The sequence below is a fragment of the Rhinopithecus roxellana genome, chromosome 6 (assembly GCF_007565055.1).
Source record: "Rhinopithecus roxellana isolate Shanxi Qingling chromosome 6, ASM756505v1, whole genome shotgun sequence".
In the NCBI taxonomy this organism is placed as follows: Eukaryota; Metazoa; Chordata; class Mammalia; order Primates; family Cercopithecidae; genus Rhinopithecus; species Rhinopithecus roxellana.
This window is the reverse complement of record NC_044554.1, coordinates 155,360,163-155,384,593: the sequence shown is the minus strand read 5'-3', so window position 1 is coordinate 155,384,593 and position 24,431 is coordinate 155,360,163. Positions and strand designations below refer to the sequence as shown.

General features: G+C 53.6%; 1 protein-coding gene across 3 annotated transcripts; it reads left to right on the top strand.

Annotated features, from left to right (window-relative positions):
• Nucleotides 1-1,312: 1,312 nt before the first annotated feature.
• On the top strand, nucleotides 1,313-19,378 carry ASL (argininosuccinate lyase). 3 transcript variants are annotated; one of them, XM_030932789.1, is made up of 17 exons: nucleotides 1,313-1,403; nucleotides 1,586-1,640; nucleotides 7,997-8,191; nucleotides 8,559-8,642; nucleotides 9,073-9,129; nucleotides 9,272-9,369; nucleotides 12,746-12,823; nucleotides 12,905-12,982; nucleotides 13,477-13,529; nucleotides 13,870-13,932; nucleotides 14,946-15,060; nucleotides 15,230-15,314; nucleotides 15,414-15,473; nucleotides 15,751-15,834; nucleotides 18,189-18,269; nucleotides 18,743-18,849; nucleotides 18,954-19,140. In XM_030932789.1, the coding sequence occupies exons 2-17, from the start codon at nucleotides 1,629-1,631 to the stop codon at nucleotides 19,096-19,098; spliced, it is 1,395 nt and encodes a 464-aa protein (XP_030788649.1). In that variant the 5' UTR covers nucleotides 1,313-1,403; nucleotides 1,586-1,628; the 3' UTR covers nucleotides 19,099-19,140. The 3 variants fall into 3 exon arrangements, with proteins under 3 accessions (XP_030788649.1, XP_030788650.1, XP_030788652.1); XM_030932790.1 differs by having other exon boundaries at nucleotides 1,383-1,640; nucleotides 18,954-19,378; XM_030932792.1 differs by lacking the exon at nucleotides 15,414-15,473 and having other exon boundaries at nucleotides 1,383-1,640; nucleotides 18,954-19,378.
• The last annotated feature ends 5,053 nt before the right edge of the window (nucleotides 19,379-24,431 follow it).

Here is a 24,431-nt window from a genome sequence, read left to right as displayed (position 1 = left end):
CTCTGTCGCCCAGGCTGGAGTGCAGTGGCACAATCCCGCTCACTGCAAGCTCTGCCTCCTGGGTTCACGCCATTCTCCTGCCTCAGCTTCCGGAGTAGCTGGGACTACAGGCGCCCGCCAACACGCCCGGCTAATTTTTTGTATTTTTAGTAGAGACAGGGTTTCACCGTGTTAGCCAGGATGGTTTCGATCTCCTGACCTCGTGATCCGCCCGCCTCAGCCTCTCAAAGTGCTGGGATTACAGGCGTGAGCCACGGTGCCCGGCCTTTTTTCTTTTTTTTCTTTCTCTCTTTCTTTTTTGAGATGGAATCTTGCTCTGTCATCCAGAGCTGGAGTGCAGTGGCACGATCTCAGTTCACTGCAATCTCCACCTCCCAGGTTCAAGCGATTCTCCTGCCTCAGCCTCCCGACTCGCTGGGATTACAGGCACCCGCCACCGTGCCCGGCTAATTTTTGTATTTTTAGTAGAGATGGGGTTTCACCATCTTGGCCAGGCTGGTCTCAAACTCGTGACCTCATGATCCACCTGCCTCGGCCTCCCAACGTGTTGGGATTACAGGCGTGAGCCACCGCGCTCGGTCTCTGGCCGCATTTCTTTTCTTTTTTAGAGGAATCAGGCTGGAGTGCAGTGGCACAATATCTCACTACAGCCTCGAACTGCTGGGCTCCACTGCTCCTCCCACCTCAGCCTCCTCAATAGCTAGGACTGCAGGCGTGCACCACCACGCCCGGCTATTTTCTTTTTTAAATTATTTTTTTTTGTAGAGGTGGGATCTTGTTACATTGCCCAGGCTGATCTCCAACTCAGCCTCAAGCGATCCTCCCACCTCTGCCTCCCAAAGTGCTGGGATTACAGCTGTGAGCCACCGCGCCTGGCACGGGCTTTATTTCTGATGGCCCTTCCTTTTTCCTCGATGCCTTTCTAACTCTGTACCTGGCACATGGAAGTGCTTGGTACGTGTTTGTTGAATGAATGAATTAACGGGCGAACATGCCATTTCACCTTATATATCTTGTGAAGCCGCCAGGCCCGGGCCTGATGTCATAGCCTTTACCCCTGGCCCGAGTCTCCAGTCCCCTGCGTGTCTGCTGACCGCAGCGCGAACGCCAGGGCACTACCCTCCCCAACCCGAGCCCAGCCCCCTTCCACGTCGGGGTCCCTCCCACCCTTTTCACGGCCCGCTTTCCTGCCGCGGTGCAGCTCAGCTCCTAGCTCAGCCGGAGGTGTCCCCGCCCACAGCCAGGATTGGAGGACGGAGGCAACGCCCAACCCACCGGGCTGCCTCCTATTGACGCGGCCCCCGCCAGGGGTGGGGACAGGCCGGCGGCTGCTGACGCCATCCTATAGCCAGAAAAGCCCTGGCCAGTGGCGGGCGCGACAGTGTCCTTGCTACCAGGCGGAGGTGAGTGCGCGGCAGCCGGATGGGCGGGACGGGCGTGGAGAACGCCGAGAACGGTGGCGCGCGCTCACGTCCGTCTTCCCAAGGGCTGAGCTCGGCCAAGCGCAGTGCCCAGAACTCGGAGCCAGCCTGGCCCGGGGGACCCTGCTGGCCAAGGAGGTCGTCAGTCCTGTCTTGTCTTCCAGACCCGGTGGACCGAAGCTTCCGGACGACAAGGAACTGCCCAATATGGCCTCGGAGGTGAGTGGGACCTCGGGACGCCGGTCCTCCCAGCCCCCAAACGAGAGGGTGGGGGCGCCAGACCTGCCTCGGGCCACCCTGCTGGGAATCGCCCTCCAGGAAGTAATTTTGAAAATTACCCAGGAAGCTGGCATCCCCAACCCTCCCGGGCGCATCTTCTGGAGCTCAGCAGTCACCTTTACTGGGACTCACCTGTGTCCCCAGGCAGCCCTTTTGGCAAACCCACCAACCCACACTACTAGGGGTAGAGTGGCTCTGCCCTCACCTCACAGTGATGCCTGCCTGGCCAGGAAAAGTGCTCCCAAGCCTTCAGCCTTCCACCTCTTCATTCCTTCTTCCCCGTGTCCTCCTGTCAGGTCCCACCCCACACCACACCCCTTCTCTTGCTGGAGCAGTTGTCCCTGTTTATAGAATAAGGCTTAGCCCCTAAGTGTTCTTGTCCTTGACTGTGGCATGTGGAAAGAACCAGGAAAAAGGGGACCTCGCCTTGTGACTCCAGCAACCCCAGTGCCTGGTTGCCTTCCTGTCTCACTGGACCCTGCTCCTTAGGGTCAGTGGCTCCTGGCTTCTCTTCCTGACCACTGAGATGCCGGAGTCCTGGGCAGAGGTTTCCTTCCTTTGGGGCACAGTTGATTTATCTGGCAATGGGGGTAATAATAGCTGTTGGCCTCCCTCTGTAAGGCACTAGATTATGAGGCCATTGCTTTGGACACTTCAGGGGAAAGGGGCTGTTCACCTGATGCTTGATGAAGGGAACCCCGGGAAGCAGGAGGTCTGGGTTCCAGGCCCTTCTGGCCTTCATTAGCTAGCAATTCACTTCCTCTTTCTCAGTGCCCTGCAAGCTTCTGGGTCATGGGCGGGGGGCGGGGGAGCAGGGCCTGGACTTCGGAGCCAAACAGACTTGGTTTCTGTACCAGTCACTTGGGCCCTCCAAACCTCTTTCCTCATTTGTGAAATAGGGGTAATATTGCCCACCTCATAAAAGGCCATAATAACACATGTCAAATCCCTAGCACAGGGCTGAACAACAGTAGGTGCTCAATAAATGGTGGCTAACCACAACAGTACTGATATTTCTACTTTGGGAAGCTGAGGCGGGAGGATTGCTGAAGCCCAGGAATCCCAGACCAGCCTGGGCAACATAGTGAGATACTGTCTCTACAAAAAAATTTTGAAAATTACCCAGGTGTGGTGGCATACACCTGTAGTCTCATAGGAGGCGGAGGCAGGAGGATTGCTTGAACCCCGAAGTTTGAGACTGCAGTGAGCATGATCTCACCCTGCACTCCAACCTAGGCAACAGAATGAGATCCAGTTTCAAAAAATAAAAATAGAAAACCCTGCCAGGCATGGTGGTTCACACCTGAAATCCCAACACTTTGGGAGGCCGAGGCAGGTGGATCATCTGAGGTCAAGAGTTTGAGACCAGCCTGGCCAACATGGTGAAACCCCATCTCTACTAAAAATGCAAAAATTAGCCAAGTGTGGTGGTAGGTTCCTGTAGTCCCAGCTATTCGGGAGGCTGAGGCAGGAGAATCGCTTGAACACGGGAGGCAGAGGTTGCAGTGAGCCAAGATCGCACCATTGCACTCCAGCCCGGGTGACAAAGCAAGACTCTACCTCAAAAAAGGAAAAAAACCCACAAATCCCAAAACCAAAACTGGTATTTCCCATGTACATTCAACCTTGACTGTTGCTCATTCAACCCAGCCCGACTCAGTGCCCCATCCTCTGGCCCTGAAGAGACCATTCTGGCCCAGATGTGTCCTGGCTTGCAGTAGCACCTTCTGCTACCACACTGGGCTTCCCCTCTCCTCAGTGCCCAAGGGGAGGCACCTCACTCTGATCTCCCCGTAAGGTCCTATTATGCCTGCCAGTAAGGATAGGAGTTTGGTCTGGAGCACAGTGGTCTGGCTTCCCACAAGCCCAGTGCTCCAGGTGACCTCAGCTTGCCCCAGACCTTCCTGTAGGTTGGCACTAATTGGTTTGGCTGCCGCTCCGCTTATTAAGTAGTTGTTTTTATTACTAACAACCTAGGCAGGGTGGCCCAGGAGCCCGCTGGGGGAGGCGGTGCCAGGTTCCCGGCTGAAGGGCAGGCTGGCCCCAATTCTGACTGGCTGGCTGGCTCCAGTGATCAGGACCAGGTCCCCACGTGGTGCTTTGCTGGAGATCTGGGCTTGGTGGGGCAGCTGTGGGGTAAGAGGCAGGACCAGCTCAAAAGACGGGGTGGGGGTGGAGCCTGCCTCTGCAGGGCAGAGTCCTTTGGCAGCTGGGGCTGTTGGGCATGGAGGGGTCAGCTCACAGCTCAGGGCCAGAGCACTGTAGAGGTCTCTGGGGTGCACCCAGGAACCAGGAGTAGAGCTGAAGCATGTCCTATCCCCTGCCAGCCCTCCCTTAGTAACAGCTGGCATTTCTCAAGTCCTTCCTGAACACCAGGCACCACGTTATATATGTAATTTGCAAATGCTATCTGATTAAATGCTCACAACAAGGTTATCAGATAGGTATTATTATTATCTTTAACTTATTATTATTATTATCTTTTTTTTTTGAGATGGAGTCTCGCTCTGTCGCCCAGGCTGGAGTGCAGCGGCGCGATCTCCGCTCACTGCAAGCTCTGCCTCCCGGGTTCACGCCATTCTCCTGCCTCAGCCTCCCAAGTAGCTGGGACTACAGGTGCCCACCACCGCGCCCGGCTAATTTTTGTATTTTTAGTAAAGACGGGGTTTCACCGTGTTAGCCAGGATGGTCTCGATCTCCTGACCTCGTGATCTGCCTGTCTCGGCCTCCCAAAGTGCTGGGATTACAGGCGTAAGCCACCGCGCCTGGCCCTTACTATTATTTTTAAGAAGGAGTCTTGCTCTGTCACCCAAGCTGGAGTGCAATGGCGCCATCTCTGCTCACCACAACCTCTACCTCCAGGGTTCAAGCGATTCTCCTGCTTCAGACTCCCAAGTGGCTGGGACTACAGCTGCCCGCCACCGAGCCTGGCTAATTTTTGTATTTTTAGTACAAACAGGGTTTCACCATGTTGGCCAGGCTGATCTTGAACTCCTGACCTCAAGTGATCCACCTCCCTGAGCCTCCCAACCCTGAGGTTTAATAATAGGTGCCAGGCCAGGTGGTTAAGAGAAGTCTGGGGCATTGCAGGGGGACAGAGGAGGATATATGTCCCCATTGGCCATTGTAGACTCCCTTCCACAAAAAGGACGTCAGTGAAGTGACATGCCCACCTCCACCCCACCCTCCTCCCAGTCCTGGGCACTAGGGCTGTGCCCCAGGTATTCTGTACCCCCTCCCTGATCTGTCCCATGCCCTGGTCTCTGCCCTCTTTCAAAACATAGATGTGGCCAGCGCCTTGGCTCATGTCTGTAATCCCAGCACTTTGGGAAGCTGAGGCTGGAGGATGGCTTGAGACCAGGAGTTCAAGACCAGCCTAGGCAACATAGTGAGACTCTGTCTCTACCAATTTTTTTTATTTTTATTTATTTATTTATTTTGAGACAGAGTCTTGCTCTGTCGCCCAGGCTGGAGTGCAGTGGCACAATCTTGGCTCACTGCAAACTCCGCCTCTTGGGTTCAAGCAATTCTCCTGCCTCAGTCTCCTAAGCAGCTGGGACTACAGGTGAGCGCCACCACGCCCAGCTAGTTTTTTTGTATTTTCAGTAGAGACTGGGTTTCACCATGTTAACCAGGGTGGTCTCTATCTCCTGACCTCGTGATCCACCCACCTCAGCCTCCCAAAGTGCTGGGATTACAGGCGTGAGCCACCACTCCTGGCCCTACAATTTTTTTTTTTTTTTTCCTGTAACGGAGTCTCGCTCTGTCACCCAGGCTGGAGTGCAGTGGCGCGATCTCGGCTCACTGCAAACTCCACCTCCCGGGTTCACGCCATTCTCCTGCCTCCTCCCGAGTAGCTGGGACTACAGGCGCCTGCCACTACTCCTGGCTAATTTTTTGTATTTGTAGTGGAGGCGGGATTTCACCATGTTAGCCAGGATGGTCTCGGTCTCCTGACCTCGTGATCCACCCGCCTCGGCCTCCCAAAGTGCTAGGATTACAGGCGTGAGCCACCGCCCCCGGCCTGGCCCAGCCCTACAAAATTTTTGAAAACTGTCTGGATGTGGTGGCGCATGCTTGTAGTCCCAACTACTGGGGAAGCTGAGGCGAGAGGACTGGTTGAGCCCAGGAGTTTGAGGCTGCAGTGAGCTATGATGGTGCCACTGCACTCCAAGCTGGGTAACAGAGTGAGACCCTGTGTCTAAAAAAGAATTTAAAGGCTGGGTGCGGTGGCTCACACCTGTAATCCCAGCACTTTGGGAGGCCAAGGCAGGCAGATCACGAGGTCAGGAGATCAAGACCATCCTCGTTAACACAGTGAAACCTGGTCTCTGCTTAAAAAAAAAAACAAAAACAGGCCGGGCGCGGTGGCTCAAGCCTGTAATCCCAGCACTTTGGGAGGCCGAGACGGGCGGATCACAAGGTCAGGAGATCGAGACCATCCTGGCTAACAAGGTGAAACCCCGTCTCTACTAAAAAAATACAAAAAACTAGCCGGGCAAGGTGGCGGGCGCCTGTAGTCCCAGCTACTCGGGAGGCTGAGGCAGGAGAATGGCATGAACCTGGGAGGCGGAGCTTACAGTGAGCCAGGATCCGGCCACTACACTCCAGCCTGGGTGACAGAGCGAGACTCCGTCTCAAAAAAAAAAAAAAAAAAAAAAAAAAAAACAAAAACAAAAAATCAGCCAGGCGTGGTGGCGGGCGCCTGTAGTCCCAGCTACTTAGGAGGCTGAGGCAGGAGAATGGCGAGAACCTGGGAGGTGGGGCTTGCAGTGAGCCGAGATCCCGCCACTGCACTCCAGCCTGGGTGACAGAGCGAGACTCCATCTCAAAAAAAAAGAAAAAGAATTTTAAAAAGTGTTTTTAAACAAACAAAACGGGCTGGGCACGGTGGCTCATGCCTGTAATCCCAAGCACTTTAGGAGGCTGAGGTCAGGGGATCACCTGAGATCAGGAGTTCGAGACCAGTCTGACCAACATGGTGAAACCCTGTCTCTACTAAAAATACAAAACTCAGCCGGGTGTGGTGGCATACGCCTGTAATTCCAGCTAGTCGGGAGGTTGAGGCAGGAAAATTGGCTTGAACTCGGGAGGCGGAGGTTGCTGTGAGCCGAGATCATGCCACTGCACTCCAGCCTAGGTGACAGAGTGAGACTGTATCTCAAAAAAAAGAACAAAACGTAGATGCCTACATACCATTCCACTGCCCTTGGCTCCTAGGGAGTAAGGGGTCACCCAGTGACCTCCTAGAAGGCCAGTGACAATGGGGGGTGTCAGGGTGCTTTTCAGAGCCAAGGGAGTGGTAGGAATTGGGATCTTAGTCCAGCTCCAAGCTGTGAGGGAGAGTTGCAGAGCACTTAAGCTTGGTGGACACCCTCAAGGCCTCTTTGCCTATCCCTGCAGCAAAGGTTCAGGACACCAGAGCCAAGTCCAGAAGCCCTGGTGGAACAGGGGTGAAGAGCGTGGGTTCTGACTGGTGGAACAGGGGTGAAGAGTATGGGTTCTGACTTCAGACTGCTGGGCTGCAGCCCTGGCTCTCCCACCTCAGGTGAGGGCAGGCTGCATGCCCCTCTGTGCCTCAGTTTCCCCCTCTTCATAGTGGACTTGTGTTGGTGCCTACCCCAGAGGGTTGTGTCAACAATTAGGATGGCACCTGGCACCTTGGTCAGTGGCAGGAAAGGTTCCAGAAGCTCTGCTGTGGTTCCAGGGATGCCTCAGGCCCTGCCACCATCTCATTGGAGTGGGGCCATGTGGTGGGAAAGAATCCCAACTTTAAGGCCACACACAGTGGCTCATGCCTGTAATCCTAGCACTTTCAGAGGCCAAGGCGGGAGGATCACCTGAGGTCAGGAGTTCAAGACCAGCCTAGCCAACATGGTGAAACCCCATCTCTACTAATGATACAAAAATTAACGGGCTGTGGTGGCACGTGCCTGTAATCCCAGCTACTCGGGAGTCTGAGGCAGGAGAATCTTTTGAACCTGGGAGGCAGAGGTTGCAGTGAGCCAAGATGGCGCCACTGCATGCCAGCCTGGCCGCCAACAGAGTGAGATTCTGTCTCAAAAAAAAGAAAAAAAAAAAAAGAACCCAAACTTTTGGTGTTCAGCCACGTTCCCATGCTCACTCCCATGCTCAGTCCCATGGTGACTCTGGGAAGGTCTCAGCCTCCTTGTCTGCCCAGTTAGAATGATCTGATGCCCCTGCTACCATCAGACTTGATAAGTTTCCCGAAGACTGCAAGAAGCACTGTTCTGGAGGGTGGAGGAGAGACTAATTGTTCTTGCTCTCCTGACCAGAGTGGGAAGCTTTGGGGTGGCCGGTTTGTGGGTGCAGTGGACCCCATCATGGAGAAGTTCAACGCGTCCATTGCCTACGACCGGCACCTTTGGGAGGTGGATGTTCAAGGCAGCAAAGCCTACAGCAGGGGCCTGGAGAAGGCAGGGCTCCTCACCAAGGCTGAGATGGACCAGATACTCCATGGCCTAGACAAGGTACTCGCCGTGGCCAACGCCCCACCCAAGGCCCTTTCCCTGTGGCCCCAGGCTCCCACCAAATCCCTAAGCAAATAGTGCAGTGTTGCTCATCTGTGGTTTCACATTGAACTAATTATATGCTCAAGTGCTGTTTAACTGTGTGCCTTGATGTCCACCTCTCTCCATCTTTTAATGATCCCTGTGACCCACATGGCTCATGGGTAAAGGTGGGCCTGAGATGCCCCTCTCCCAGGGTGCGCTTCCAGGACTCAGCTCCTGGATGGGGACAGTCAGTCATCATGGATAGGGTGGGACCAGGGCTGGGGCTCTCTTAGCTGCTGATGCCTGCTCACCTGACCCCTGGCATTGCTGCTACCCGCTATAGGTGGCTGAGGAGTGGGCCCAGGGCACCTTCAAACTCAGCCCCAACGATGAGGACATCCACACAGCCAACGAGCGCCGCCTGAAGGTATGACCCCTGGAGTCCCACCGCTGTCCTGGCCTCCCCCTCCACCTTGCCCAGGGCCACTTTGAGCATTAGCACCATCATTCTGTTTACTTCGCCACTGGCAGACAGCAGGTGAGACCTTAGGACATGGGCCAGGCACCCTGGCTCATGCCTATAATCCTAACACTTTGGGAGGCTGAGGTGGGAGGATCGCTTGAGGCCAGGAGTTCCAGACCAGCCTGGACAACATAACGAGGTCCCACAACTACAAAAATTAAAAAAAAAAAAAAAAAGAACAATAGGCCTCAGCAGAAATGGTGAGAGATTTGGGTAGGACCTGGAGCCCTGGGGTACGGAGGTAGGTTAGCGGGGCTGATAAAGAACCCTGCCCTGCCTGGATTGACTCCTTGGGGGATACAGACCGTGACCTTGGGTCTCCCTTCACCTCCAGGAGCTCATTGGTGAAACGGCAGGGAAGCTGCACACGGGACGGAGCCGGAATGACCAGGTGCCTCTAGCCCCTCCACCCCACTGCTCCATGTTGTCCCAAACTTGGGGAGCCCAGGGGGCACTTAGAGCTCTGCAACGGTCCTGGCTTCTCAGGGAAGCAACACGTCGGCCTCCCTGAGCACCACCTCCTCCTCGCACAGGTGGTCACGGACCTCAGGCTATGGATGCGGCAGACCTGCTCCACGCTCTCGGGCCTCCTCTGGGAGCTCATCAGGACCATGGTGGATAGGGCAGAGGCGTGAGTCCTACAGGGACACCCAGGGGGCAGACAGAGGTGTGATGGCAGCCTGAACAGGAAACCTAGGGGGCAGGGGTGAACAGGGTGGGGGTGCCAGGCCCTGGGGGACAGGGACATCCCAGAACTCCAGGATCGAGGCAGAGTAGCTAGGAGTGGGCCATTTCCTGCAGGCCCCAATGGTCCCATGCCAGTCTAGCTCAGCAGGCAGGGAAGACTCACCCATTGTGGGGCCGGGTGCGGTGGCTCATGCCTATAATCTCAGCACTTTGGGAGGCCAAGGTGGGTGGATCACCTGAGGTCAGGAGTTCGAGACCAGCCTGGCCAACATGGTGAAACTCTGTCTCTACTAAAAATACAAAAATTAGCCAAGCGTGGTAGTGTATGCCTGTAATCCCAGCTACTCGGGAGGCTGAGGCAGGAGAACTGCTTGAACCCGGGAGGCAGAGGTTGCAGTGAACCGAGATTGTGCCATTACACTCCAGCCTGGGCTACAGAGCGAGACTCCATCTCAAAGAAAAAAAAGTAAAAAAAAGGAAACTCACCATTTGCAGAGTTGAGGGCAGGAAACTAAGCCAAGCACAGCTAGCTTGGCTATGCCTGGAGCAGCCAGAGTCACTCCCCACCCTGCCTGTCCCCCAGATCCCCCATCCCAAGCTTCGTGTCCCCAACTAGCACATCTGGCAAAAGACAGAGCCAAAGGCTGCCTCCTGCTGGCCTCATTTCAGGCTTTGGCTTCTGAGACCTGGTGTCTTTGGGACTGGATTTGTTCCTTACAGACCTGGATGAAGAGCTGCTGAGGAGTCTCCATGTGTTGTCAGAGACCCCTCCTCTTCCTCAACTCCCTGTGATGCTTGTTTCGCAGACTTGGGGGGAAACAAGGGCACAAGAATTGTCACTCAGCAGGTAGGGCAGGGCTGCTAGGAGGAACAGGGAGTGTCTGCTACTGAGTTCAAGGTTTCTTTAAATTTTTTTTTTTTTTTTTTTTTTTTGAGACAGGGTTTTGCTCTGCCGCCTAGTCTGGGGTATAGTGGCGCGATCTTAGCTAACTGCAAACTCTGCCTCCTGGGTTCAAGTGATTATAGTGCCTCAGCCTCCCAAGTAGCTGAGATTACAGGTGTGCACCACCATGTCCAGCTAATTTTTGTATTTTTTTCAGTAGAGATGGGTTTTGCCATGTTGGCCAGGCTGGTCTCAAACTCCTGAGCTCAGGTGATCCACCCACCTCGGCCTGCCAAAGTGCTAGGATCACAGCCATAAACCACTGCACTCAGCTTAATTTTTAAATTTTTAACTTTTTAAATTGTCTTTAGAGATGAGATCCTGCTCTGTCACCTAGGCTGGAGTACAGTGGCTCGATAATAGCTCACTGTAGCCTCAAACTCCTGGAATCAAATGATCCTCCCACCTCAGCTTTCTGAGTAGCTAGAACTACAGGTGTGCACCGCCTGTGAGATGGAGTCTCACCCTGTCGCCCAGGCTGGAGTGCAGTGGCACAATCTCTACTCACTGTAGTCTCTGCCTCCCAGGTTCACGACATTCTCCTGCCTCCGCTTCCCGAGTAACTGGGAGTACAGGTGCCTGCCACCACGCCCGGCTAATTTTTTGTATTTTTAGTAGAGATGGGCTTTCACCATGTTAGCCAGGATGGTCTCAATCTCCTGACCTCGTGATCCACCCACCTCGGACTCCCAAAGTGCTGAGATTATAGGCATAAGCCACCATGCCCAGCCGCGAATGTTTTAAATATTTTGTAGAAACAGGATCTCTCTATGTGGCTCAGGCTGGTCTCAAACTCCTGGCCTTAAGTGATCCTTCCCTCTTGGCCTCCCAAAGTGCTGGGATTAAAGGCTTGAGCCACTGTGCCTGGCCTTGAGGACAGAATTTATTTATGGGGTGATGAAAATGTTATAAAATTGGTTATGGTGATGGTTGTACAGTAAAGTGTAAATTTTAATGAGTACATTGTTTGTGAATGATATCTCAGTAAAGCTAGTTTATTTAAAACAACAGGCCAGGCGCAGTGGCTCACGCCTGTAATCCCAGTACTTTGGGAGGCTGAGGCAGGTGGATCACCTGAAGTCAGGAGTTCGAGACCAGCCATGGCCAACATGGTAAAACCCCATCTCTACTAAAAATACACAAAATTAGCCGGGTGTGATGGTAGGCACCTGTAATCCCAGCTATTTGGGAGGCAGGAGAATCTCTTGAACCTGGGAGGCAGAGGTTGCAGTCAGCTGAGATCATACCACTGCATTCTAGCCTGGGCAACAAAAGCAAAACTCTTTCTCAACAACAACAACAACAAACAGGCCAGGTATGGTGGCTCACATTTGTAATCCCAGCCCTTTGGGAGGCCAAGGCAGGAGGATTGCCTGAACCCAGGAATTTCAGACCACCCTGGGCAACATGGCAAGACCCCATCTCACAGAGTGAGATGGAGTCTCACTTGTCGCCCAGGCTGGAGTGCAGTGGTGCAATCTCGGCTCACTGCAAGCTCTGCCTCCTGGGTTCACGCCATTCTCCTGCCTCAGCCTCCCGAGTAGCTGGGACGACAGGTGCCCGCCACCACACCCAGCTAATTTTTTGTGGTTTTAGTAGAGACAGGATTTCACTGTGTTAGCCAGGATGGTCTCTATCTCCTGACCTCGTGATCCACCCGCCTCGGCCTCCCAAAGTGCTGGGATTACAAGCATGCGCCACCGTGCCCGGCCACAAGACCCCATCTTTACAAAAAATTAAAAATTGGCCAGGCATGGTGGCATGTCCCTTTAGTCCCAGCTACTCAGGAGGCTGAGGCAGGAGGATCACTTGAGCCCAGGAGATAGAGGCAGCAGTGAGCTATGATCATGCCACTGCACTCCAGCCTGGGCAACAGAATGAGACCCTGTCTCTAAAAACAAAAACAAAACAAAACAACAAGAAAACAGGACCATCACTCACAGCACCTCTGCCTCTGCCCTGCCTACTTGAATGTGGTACAGGGCATCTTACCTGCTCAGAGCAGCCCTTGAAGGAGCCTCAGCTATTTCTAGGGTCCTCAAACGAAACCTCTCACAGTCAAGTCATACCCAACATGGGCCTCCTCCCCTGTTCTGGCCCCCGCTCAGAGATGCTGAGTTACAGAGGCTGGACTTTGGGTGTTTCTGGCAAAGCCTCACCCCAGGAGGCCCCACAGCTCAGGCCTAGTCCTTGGGTCACACGGCCCCACTTCCGGCCTTTTTCCCTTAAGACCGACTTGTCCCTGGGAGATCACCAGATCCCTCATTCAGGTGGAGTGCTGCAGGGCGACACTTTTTCCAGGGGTGACAGGGTCCCAGTGTCACAGGCAGGCCTTGCATGAGCCTCCACCTGACCTCCTGCTCCTCCTCTCCCACAGGGAACGTGATGTCCTCTTCCCGGGGTACACCCATCTGCAGAGGGCCCAGCCCATCCGCTGGAGCCACTGGATTCTGAGGTGAGCCAGGTGAGGTGCAGGGGCCGTGCTAGAGGGGAGGACCCTGGCTGCCCTGACCCTCCTGCTCCTGGCTTCCCACAGCCACGCCGTGGCGCTGACCCGAGACTCTGAGCGGCTGCTGGAGGTGCGGAAGCGGATCAATGTCCTGCCCCTGGGGAGGTGGGTGAGGCTCCAGTGCCCGGAGGGCCTGGTGGGGGTGGCTGCTGCATAGCCTTAGGGATTGACAGAGCTGGGAAGGGCAGAGTGGGACAGAAAGCCGCCTTATCTGCTCAGCGGGGGACCCTGCATGGAGCCCCAGCTCTCGCTAAGGTGGGGACGACCAAGCCATTGAATGTGTCTGAGCAGGGCCAGAGCCCTCCAGCAAGGCTCCTGGCAAGCCCAGCCTGCTGTCTTCAGCCTGACATATGGGAACATGTGTCAGGAGACAAGTGTCCTGCACCCAGGGTGACTCAGTGCTTGTGGACAAGTGTTCTGTGGACACTTAGGGACAAGTATTCTGTATCCAAGGCGACTGGGCCAGGGAAGAGGCTGAGCTCCAGGTGGTTGCCCTGGCAACCAGGACTGGGTTCTCTGTGTGTGCTTGAGTGCGTGTGTGTGTATGTGTCAGGGCTGCCTGCAGGAGCCCTGGTCACCATGAATCCCTGTCCCTGCAGTGGGGCCATTGCAGGCAATCCCCTGGGTGTGGATCGAGAGCTGCTTCAAGCAGGTGAGACGCCCTGCCCCTCCTCCCCAGGGAGAGTCACCCTCAGCACCCGCCAGGACCCGCAGACACACCTGAAACCAGAGGGCAGGGGCCTGTAGCTCCTGGTGAAACCTTCATTCATTGCCTACGGGCACTGAGTTCATCAAGTCTAGGGGTCACTCATGGCAGGGTTGCTTGGTACTGAGAGACTCAGGGCTCCTGCTTCCCTCCTGGGACTGTGCAAAAGATCCCTCCCCCAGCTGCCACCCCACCCTGATTAGGGGTGGGAGCTGGGCAACCTAGTTGGGGGAGAGGGAGCCACTTCCTGTCCTCCAGCCCAGCCCCGCTTTCTCCCACTCCCCAGAACTCAACTTTGGGGCCATCACTCTCAACAGCATGGATGCCACTAGTGAGCGGGACTTTGTGGGTAAGTCTTGGGGAGCCAGTCCCCTGCCCTGTGCCTCACTTTAGTCCCTCAGCCCAGCTTCTCTCCAGTCTCTTCCCACCCCCCTACGGACAGGCTGGTTGTGGTGATGGTTGTACACTGAAGTGTAAAGCTTAAATGGGTAAATTGGGTGGGGCACAGTGGTTCACGCCTGTAATCCCAGCACTGGCCAACATGGTGAAACCCCATCTCTACTAAGAATACAAAATTTAGCTGGGCATGTGGTGGCAGGTGCCTGTAATCCCAGCTGCTCGGGAGGCTGAGGCCAGAGAATTGCTTGAACCCGGGAGGTGGAGGCTGCAGTGAGCTGAGATCTCACCAGTGCACTCCAGCCTAGGCAACAAGAGTGAAACTCCAACTCAAAAAATAAAATTAAAAAAAAAAAAATAGGTCAGGCATGGTGGCTCACGCCTGTAATCCTAGCACTTTGGGAGGCCAAGGCAGGTGGATCACCTGAGGTCAGGAGTTCAAGACCAGCCTGGCCAACATGGGGAAACCCCGTCTCTACTAAAAGCACAAAAATTAGCTGGGCATGGTGGTGCATGCCTGTAATCCCAGCTACTCGGGAGGCTGAGGAAGGGGATTCGCTTGAACCTGGGAGGTAGAGGTTGCAGTGAGCTGAGATCGCGCTACTGCACTCCAGCCTGCGCGATGGGAGTGAGACTCCATCTCAAAAAAATAAATAAATAAATGGATAAATTGTATGTGGGTGATAACTCGGTAAAGCTGGTTCATTTAAAACAACAATAACAAAAAACAGGCTAGGTGCAGTGGCTCCCGTTTTTAATCCCAGCACTTTGGGAGGCCAAGGCAGGAGGATTGCTTGAGCCCACGAGTTTCAGACCAGCCTGGACGACATAGCACGACCCCATCTTTACGAAAAATGAAAATTTAGCTGGGTCCCCCCACCGCCTAACCTCCTCCCGACCCCTATATGGTCAGGCTGGGTGGGGATGGGAGAGGCCTGGTGACTGGGAACCTTTTCTCCCTCCCAGCTGAGTTCCTGTTCTGGGCTTCGCTATGCATGACCCATCTCAGCAGGATGGCCGAGGACCTCATCCTCTACTGCACCAAGGAATTCAGCTTCGTGCAGCTCTCGGATGCCTACAGGTAAGCCCTGAACTGCCACCTCCATCTGCCCCTGCCGGCCTCTGTATTCCCCGCCCCCCGCGGGCGTGGCTTCCTTCCTCCCCGCCCCACCCCTCCGCCAGACCTGGCCTATGAGCTACTGGACCAGCCAAGGATCCAGCCCTTTCAGCGCCAGCACCTCTGTCCCCAGCACGGGAAGCAGCCTGATGCCCCAGAAGAAAAACCCCGACAGTTTGGAGCTGATCCGGAGCAAGGCTGGGCGTGTGTTTGGGCGGGTGAGCAAGGCAGGGGGAAGGGCGAAGCCTCTGGGCTGATGGTGGGTGACCAGGGGGTAGGATCCCGGGTCCAGCCCCTGTGCCTCCCTCTTCCCGCAGTGTGCCGGGCTTCTGATGACCCTCAAGGGACTTCCCAGCACCTACAACAAAGACTTACAGGTGCGAGGCCAGGGGAGGCCTGCCTACTACGTGCCAGTTCTCAGGGCTCTGGCACACCCAGGCAGGGCCTCACCCGGGTATTGCCATACATCCTCCCATCCTGTGCACACAGCCTCATCCATGGCTGCCCTTGGACTTTCTGCCCTTCCTTTGTTGGGGTACTGAGTGTTCTTCCCATGGAAGGCAGTGGGGATGCCTCAGTTGGGGGTGTGGGGCTGTGGGGACCCTGGGTGCAAGGGGGCTGCTAGGCCCTCACCTCCTGCCATGTGCCTCCCAGGAAGACAAGGAAGCTGTGTTTGAAGTGTCAGACACTATGAGTGCCGTGCTCCAGGTGGCCACTGGCGTCATCTCTACGCTGCAGGCAAGACATCACCCACCTGCCTCTCCTCCCCTAGGTCCCAGGCACTGGGGTGGGCATACAGGGAGGGTGGCCTTGGGAGGAGGTGAGGTAGGGCTGGAGGACCTGGGGCAGGGAAGGAGAGGTGTGCTCGCTCCTGCTCCTGAGGAACAGGGAAAGGACAGAAACTGCTGCCTTGTAGTGGAAGCAGATGAGACTCAGGGGGCCTTGGGTCTGTCAACTGGCCAGACCAGAACTCTTTTTAAAAAAAGAAAATCTATACAAAAGGCCAGGTGCAGTGGCTCATGCCTGGAATCTCACACTTTGGGAGGCCGAGGCAGATGGAGCACTTGAGGTTGAGGGTTTGAGACCAACCTGGCCAACATGGCATAACCATGTTCTCTACTAAAAATACAAAAATTAGCCAGACACGATGGCTCACATCTGTAATCCCAGCTACTCAGGAGGCTGAGGCAGGAGAATCACTTGAACCCATGAGATGGAAGTTGTAGTGAGCCAAGATCATGCCACTGCACTCCAGCCTGGACTACAGAGTAAAACTCCGTCTACAAATATATAAATTAAATTAAATTAAATATCTAAAAAAACCTTTGTTTAGAGACAGGGTCGCTCTCTGTCACCCAGCCTGGAGTGCAGTGGTGCAGTCGTAGCTCACTGTAGTCTCAAACTCCTGGGCTCAAGTGATCCTCCTACTTCAGTCTCCAGAGTAACCGGGACTATAAACATGCGCCACCATGCCTGGCTAATTTTTTTATTTTTTGTAGTGACAGGGTCTCCTCATGTTTCCCAGGTTGGTCTCGAACTCCCAGCCCCAAGCAATCCTCCCACCTTGGTCTCCCAAAGTTGGGATTATAGGCATGAGCCACTTTCCTGGCTGATTTCTTTTAAAACCAATTATTATGGAAAATATATGTATATAACAGCTAGAGAATGCATAATGAACCCTATGTACCGACACCTAGCTTCAATAATAATCAACTCACAGACATCCTGGCTCCAGCAGTCTTTACCTACAGCTCTCCCCCACTCCTTTACCCCCTTATTTTGAAGCAAATTCCCATCATCACATCATTTCATTCCTAGATAGTTCAGGATGTGTCTTGAAATCGGTCTTTCTTGGCTGGGTGCAGAGCCTCATGCCTGTAATCCCATCAATTTGTGAGACTAAGGTGGGCAGATCACTTGAGGTTAGGAGTTGGAGACCAGCCTGGCCAACATAGCAAAACCCCATCTTTACTAAAAATATAAAAATGAGTTGGGTGTGGTGGTACACGGCTATAATTCCAGCTACTCAGGAGGCTGAGACAGGAGAATTGCTTGAACCTGGGAGATGGAGATTGTAGTGAGCAGAGATCGTGCCACTGCACTCCAGCCTGTGTGATAGCAAGACTCCATCTCAAAAAATAATAATAATAAATAAATAAAAAACAGTGTTTTTGAAAGCTAGTCCCCCAACTAGCAGCACCAGCATCACCTCAGAACTCATGAGAAATGCAATGTGAGGCCCCACTCCAGATGGCTGAATCAGAGACTCTGGGGGTGGTCCCCAGCAATTTGTACTTTTTTCTTAGTAAATTCTCCAGTGGCTAGGCCTGGTGGCTCGTGCCTGTAATCCCAGCACTTTGAGAGGCAGAGGCAGGAGAAGCACGTGAGCCCAGGAGTTCAAAACCAGCCTGAGCAACATAGCGAGACCCTGTCTCTAAAATTAAAAAAATTTAAAAATTAAAAAAAATTAAATTAGCCAGTCGTGATGGCGTGTGCCTGTGGTCCCAGCCACTCAGGAGACTGATGTGGGAGGATCCCTTGAGCCCAGGAAGTCAAGGATGCAGAGAGCCAGGATTGTGCCATTGCACTCCAACTTGAGCGACAGAGCAAGACCCTGTCTCAAAAAAGCCCAAAACAACAACAACAAATTAGCTTGGCATGGTGGCATGCATGGCTGTAGTCCCAGCTATTTGGGAGGCCCAGGCTGGAAGATCCCTTGAGTCCAGGCTACAGTGAGCTATCGTGGCCACTGCACTCCAGCCTGGGCAACAGAGCAGTCTCCTGTTTTAGGAGACACTGTCTCCTAAAACAGAAAACAAATCCTCCAGGAACATCTGATGCATGCTAAAGATAAGGACGCTTTGAAAACATAAAGGCCAGTAAAACATACAGACCAGTAAGCATTAATAGCATACGCAAATATTATAGATAATTATGAGAAGATGGTTCAAGTTGAGAGTGAGACAGAGCCGAGTGGGTAGGAGAGTATCTGTCCAAGGCAGGGACATCCTGGCAGAGGGGCAGGTCCTGGACCTGGCAGCTTCAGACCCCAGGGTCCCCAGGGCTCACCACTCGCCCACCTGTGTCCCCAGATTCACCGAGAGAACATGGGACAGGCTCTCAGCCCCGACATGCTGGCCACTGACCTTGCCTATTACCTGGTCCGCAAAGGGGTAAGTGTGTAGCAGCCAAGGGGAGGGTGAGGAGATGGGGTGCCCCCCAGAGGGTGGGAGAGCTCAGGAAGGGGTGCAGGTGGCCCAGCCTGGGCCTGTAATGCCAGCACTTTGGGAGGCCAAGGCAGGTGGGTCACTTGAGGCCAGGGGTTCAAGACCAGCCTGGTCAACATGGTGAAACCCTGTCTCCTTTGTTGTAAAATGCAACAATTGTAAAAATACAACAATTAGCCCAGTGTGGTGGCACACTCCTGTAATCCCAGCTACTCGGGAGGCTGAGGCAGGAGAATCGCTTGAACCTGGGAGGTGGAGGTTGTAGTGAGGTGAGATCATGCCTCTGCACTCCAGCCTGGGCAACAGAGCAAGACTTTGTGTCAGAAAAAAAAAAAAAAAAAGGAAGGGGCGCAGGCAGTGGAGGCAGATCAGGGCATGGAGGAAGCTGCCTCAGCACCATCTTCCTCCCTGGCACCCAGATGCCATTCCGCCAGGCCCACGAGGCCTCCGGGAAAGCCGTGTTCATGGCCGAGACCAAGGGGGTCGCCCTCAACCAGCTGTCACTGCAGGAGCTTCAGACCATCAGGTGCGGCCCATCCCCTTCCCCATGCTGCCTCCTAGGAAGTGAGCCTGGGTACCTGGAGCCCAGGGTGGCCCAGCTCCCTGGCCCACCTCTTCCTCTCTCCCCAGCCCCCTGTTCTCGGGCGACGTGAGCTGCGTGTGGGACTACGGGCACAGCGTGGAGCAGTATGGTGCCTTGGGTGGCACTGCATGCTCCAGTGTTGACTGGCAGATCCGCCAGGTGCGGGCACTACTGCAGGCACAGCAGGCCTAGGTCCTCCTGCACCTGCCCCCTAATAAAGTGGGTGCGAGAGGAGGCTGCTGCGTGTTTCCTGCCCCAGCCTGGCTCCCTCGTTGCTGGGCTTTCTGGGGCTGACCAGTGGGGATGGTCAGACTGGAGAGGCAAGGTGGGGTGGCCTGTAATCCCAGCCCTTTGGAAGGGCAAGGTGCAAGGATGCTTGAGGCCAGGAGTTTGACACCAGCCTGGGCAACACAGGGAGACCCGTGTCTCTACCCAATAATGAAACAAATAGCCTGGCGTGGTAGCCTGTGCATATAGTCCCAGCTACTTGTAAGGCTGAGGTGACAGGATACTTGTGTCCAGGAGTGGAGGCTGCAGTGAGCTATGATCACACCACTGCATTCCAGCCTGGACAACACAGTGAGACCTTGTCTCTAAAAATAAAAAATAAAAAATAAAGGGAAGCAGAGAAAACTGGGCAAGGGCAATGAGAGTCATAGATGAAAGGGAAGGGGGGCTCCCATCATAGCCTCTGCTCTGTCCAGGCCCCATCCCCTTCAAACAGGGTATCACGGTGACCTCCTAGGCCAGGAGCGATGGCTCACGCCTGTAATCCTAGCACTTTGGGAGGCCTGGGCAACATATCAAGACTCCAGCTACCACATTAAAAAAACAAAAACAGAAAACAACTAGCCAAACCGGGCGCAGTGGCTCACACCTAATCCCAGCACTTGTAGGAGGCTGAGGCTGGTAGATCACTTGAGGCCAGGAGTTCGAGAACAACCTGGCCAACATGGGGGAACCCCATCTCTAATAAAAATACAAAAATTAGCCGGGTGTGGTGGCGCATGCCCGTAATCCCAGCTACTCAGGAGGCTGAGGCAGCAGAATTGCTTGAACCCAGGAGGCAGAGGTTGCAGTGAACCGAGATTGCATTATTGCACTCCAGCCTGGGCCACAGAGCGAGACTCTGTCTAAACAACAACAACAACAAAAACTAGGCGGTTGTGGTGATGTGTGCCTATAGTCCCAGCTACTTGGAAGGCTGAGGCAGGAGGATCGCTTGAGCCCAGCAGTGGGAGGCTGCAGTGGGCTGCGATGGCACCACTGTACTCCAGCCTGGGAAACAGAGCAAGACCCTGTCCCTAAAAGAAAAAAAGAAGTAAAAAATGTCTGAAACTTACGTTTTATTAACAACAAAGATAAACAAGCTAAACTCAAGGAAGAATGAATAACCCCTACCATGTGACTTTGGGAGCAATGACAGATTTTGTTAAAGAACCAAGGCTGGGTGCAGTGGCTCACACCTGTAATCCCAGCACTTTGGGAGGCCAAGGGGGGAGCCAGGAGTTTGAGACCAGCCTGGCCAACATGGTGAAACCCCATCTCTACTAAAAATGCAAAAAAAGGCTGGGCGCAGTGGCTCAAGCCTGTAATCCCAGCACTTTGGGAGGCTGAGACGGGTGGATCACGAGGTCAGGAGATCGAGACCATCCTGGCTAACACGGTGAAACCCCGTCTCTACTAAAAAAATACAAAAAACTAGCCGGGCGTGGTGGTGGGCGCCTGTAGACCCAGCTACTTGGGAAGCTGAAGCAGGAGAATGGCGTAAACCCGGGAGGCAGAGCTTGCAGTGAGCTGATATCCGGCCACTGCACTCCAGCCTGGGCGACAGAGCAAGACTCCGTCTCAAAAAAAACAAACAAACAACAACAACAACAACAACAAAAATCAGCCGGGCACGGTGGTGCATGCCTGTAATCCCAGCTACTTGGGAGGCTGAGGGAGAAGAATCACTTGAACCTGGGCGGTGGAGGTTGCAGTGAGCTGAGATTGTGCCACTGCACTCCAGCCTGGGCGACAGAGGGAGACTCCGTCTTAAAAAAAAAAAACCAAAAGCCAGACTCCAGCAGTAAGGACGTGACACCAAATCCCCAAAATCAAAGCTGTTGGTCACAGATAAAATCTTCCAGAGCAGTTGTTCTCAGACTGTCATTCCTGGCCATCATAATTTTCACCGAGGAGCTTATTAGAAATGCAAACTTTCTGGCTGGGCACAGTGGCTCACGCCTATAATCCCAGCACTTTGTGAGACCAAGGCGGGCGGATCACTTGAGGTCAGGAGTTCAAGACCAGCCTGGTCAATATGGTGAAACCCCGTCTCTACCAAAAATACAAAAATTATCCAGGCGTGGTGGGGCATGCCTGTAGTCCCAGCTACTCAGGAGGCTGAGGCAGGAGAATCACTTGAATCTAGGAGGGGGAGGTTGCAGTGAGCTGAGATCATGACACTGCACTCCAGCCTGGGTGACAGAGCAAGACTTTCAAAAACAACAACAGAAAACACACAGTGACCTAAAAAAAAAAAAAGAAAGAAAAAAAAAAGCATGGCATGATGGTACACACCTGTAATCCCAGCTACTCAGGAGGCTAAGCCAGGATTGCTTGAAGCTAGGAGTTCAAGACCGGCCTAGGTAACATTGTGAGACTCTGTTTCATTGGGGTGCGGGGCAGAAATGACCTGCCTTGGGTGTCATTGGCAGGACTGGTGGGACCTGATGGTGTGGGCGGCCCCATCAGTCACTGTCCATCTCCCTTCCTTCCCAGTGTCCCCTGGGCTCCCCCTGCCCTCATTCACCCCTTGCTGAACCTACCCTTTCCTGAACTACTCAGGCACCATCACAGGGTATTAACTCGGGCTGAGGCCTGTACCAGTGCTGCAAGGGTGACCTGTGCCCTTCTAAGGGGCATGGTGTATGGAGTGGTAAGGTCAGCCACCCAGCTAGTATGTGATGCCAGCCACTGGGTTAGCTTCCTGCTAAACCAACACCTCCTCCACCCTAGAGAGTGATGTATAGATAAATTCTCCCGCAGTGACCTTGAGGGGAGGGTGACTGGGATGTAGGGCCTGGAGGGGACCTGCCTCTTGTTGCAGTCAAGGGAGGCATGGCCACACCAAACCTGCAGAGAGCCCTGAGGCCAGGCTGGGCACATGGCAAGTGTTCTGTAGAGAGCCCGTGGTGACACAAAGACCTCTTCTACGCAAATCTCACCAAACTCCTGATAAGAGATACCTGAAATTAGAGGCCAAGTATGGTGGTTTATGCATGTAATCCACACTTTGGGAGGCCAAGGTGGGAGGATTGCTTGAAGCCAGGAGTTCAGTTCAAGACCAGCCTGGGCAACATAACAAGATCCCAGCTACCACATAAAAAAAAAAAAAAAAAGCGAGGTGCGGTGGCTCACGCCTGTAATCCCAGCACTTTGGGAGGCCGAGGCGGTTCAAGACCAGCCTGGCCAAAATGGTGAAACCCCATCGCTACTAAAAATGCAAAAAATTAGCCGGGTGCAGTGGCAGGTGCCTGTAATCCCTGCTACTTGGGAGGCTGAGGCAGGAGAATTGCTTGAACCCGGGCAGTGGAGCTGAGAGTGAGCTGAGTTGCAGTGAACTGAGATCGTGCCATTGCACTCCAGCCCAGGGGACAAGAGTGTGACTTCGTCTCAAAAAAAAAAACCAAGCCAAACCAGGCACAGTGGCTCACACCTGTAATACCTGAAATCCCAGTGCAGTGGGAGGCTGAGGCGGGTGGGTCACTTGACACCAGGAGTTCGAGACCAGCCTGGCCAACATGGTAGAACCCCATCTCTAATAAAAATACAAAAATTAGCCGGGCGTGGTGGTGCACGCCTGTAGTCCCAGCCACTCGAGAGGCTGAGGTGGGAGAACTGCATGAACCTGGGAGGCGGAGGTTGCAGTCAGCTGAGACCATGCCACTGCACTCCAGCCTAAGTGACAGAGTGAGATTCCTCAAAAAAAAAAAACTTTTAAAATAATTTTATTTTATTTTTAAAAATTGAGATGGGCTCTCACTATGTTTCTCAGGCTAGTCTCAAACTCCTGAGTTCAAGCTTTCCACCTGCCTCACCCTCCCAAAGTGCTGGGATTACAGGCATGAGCCACCATGCCCAGCCTACCACGAATTTAATGGCTCAACATAACGTGTAATGTTTTAATTCTGGACGTCACAAGTCTGAAACTGGTTTTACCGAGATGAAATCGTCAGCCAGGATCTAGAGGAGGATCCATTTCCTTATTTTTTTTTCCAGTTTCTAGGGGCCACCTGCATTCCTTGGCTTGTCGTTCCTTCTTCCCTTTGCAAGACCAGTGGTGTAGCATCTTCAATTCTCTCTCTGCTTCCATTGTCGATATTATTATTATTATTATTTTATTTTTCAGACATAGTCTCACTCCGTTGCCCAGGATGGAGTGCAATGGTGCGATCTCGGTTCACTGCAACCTTCTCCTCCCGGGTTCAAACGATTCTCCTGCCTCAGCCTCCCAAACAGCTGGGATTACAGGCACCTGCCACCAGGCCTGGCTAAATTTGTTTGTATTTTTAGTAGAGATGGGGTTTCACCATGTTGGTCAGGCTGGTCTTGAACTCCTGACCTCAGGTAATCCAACCACCTCAGCCTCCCAAAGCGCTGGGATTACAGGCGTGAGACGCTGTGCCCGGCCTAGTGCCATTACTTTCAATGGCAAAACCTGCAATTACTTTTGGACGGATACAATAGTAACATTAAGGATCACCGGTCATAGATCAGCATGACAGATATTATTACAATAATAATAGGCCGGTGCGTTGACTCACACCTGTTATCCCAGCACTTTGGGAGGCCAAGGCAGGTGGATCACCTGAAGTCAGAAGTTCAAGACCAGCCTCACTAACATGGTGAAACCCCATCTCTACAAAAATGCTAAAAATTAGCCAGGCGTGATGGTGCATGCCTCTAGTCCCAGCTACTTGGGAGGCTGAGGCAGGAGAATCGCTTGAACCCGGGGGGTGGAGGTTGCGGTGAGCTGACATCATGCCATTGCACGCCAGCCTGGGCAACAAGAGCAAAACTCTATCTCAATAAATAAATAAACTAATTAAAATAAATAAAATAATAATGCTGGGCACAGTGGCTCACGCCTGTAATTCCAGCACTTTGGGAGGCCAAGGCAGGTGGATCACCTGAGGTCAGGAGTTCAAGACCAGCCTGGCCAACACAGTGAAACCCCGTCTCTACTAAAAATACAAAAATCAGCTGGACATGGTGGCGGGCACCTGTAATCCCAGCTACTCGAGAGGCTGAGGCAGAATTGCTTAAACCCAGGAGGCAGACGTTGTAGTGAGCCAAGATCGCACCATTGCACTCCAGCCTGGGTGACAAGAGCAAGACTCTGTCTTAAAAATAAAATAAAATGGTGGCTGGGCACAGTGGCTCATGCCTGTAATCCCAGCACTTTGGGAGGCCAAGGCAGGTGGATCACCTGAGGTCAGGAGTTCAAGACCAGCTTGACCAACATGGTGAAACCCCGT

Bases quoted from the DNA above. Each gene is read 5' to 3' on its own strand.
- ASL (XM_030932790.1), top strand. The intron at 12,983-13,476 runs GTGGGTGAGGCT...CTGTCCCTGCAG, and splicing joins AATGTCCTGCCCCTGGGGAG to TGGGGCCATTGCAGGCAATC. The intron at 15,835-18,188 runs GCAAGACATCAC...CTGTGTCCCCAG, and splicing joins GCGTCATCTCTACGCTGCAG to ATTCACCGAGAGAACATGGG.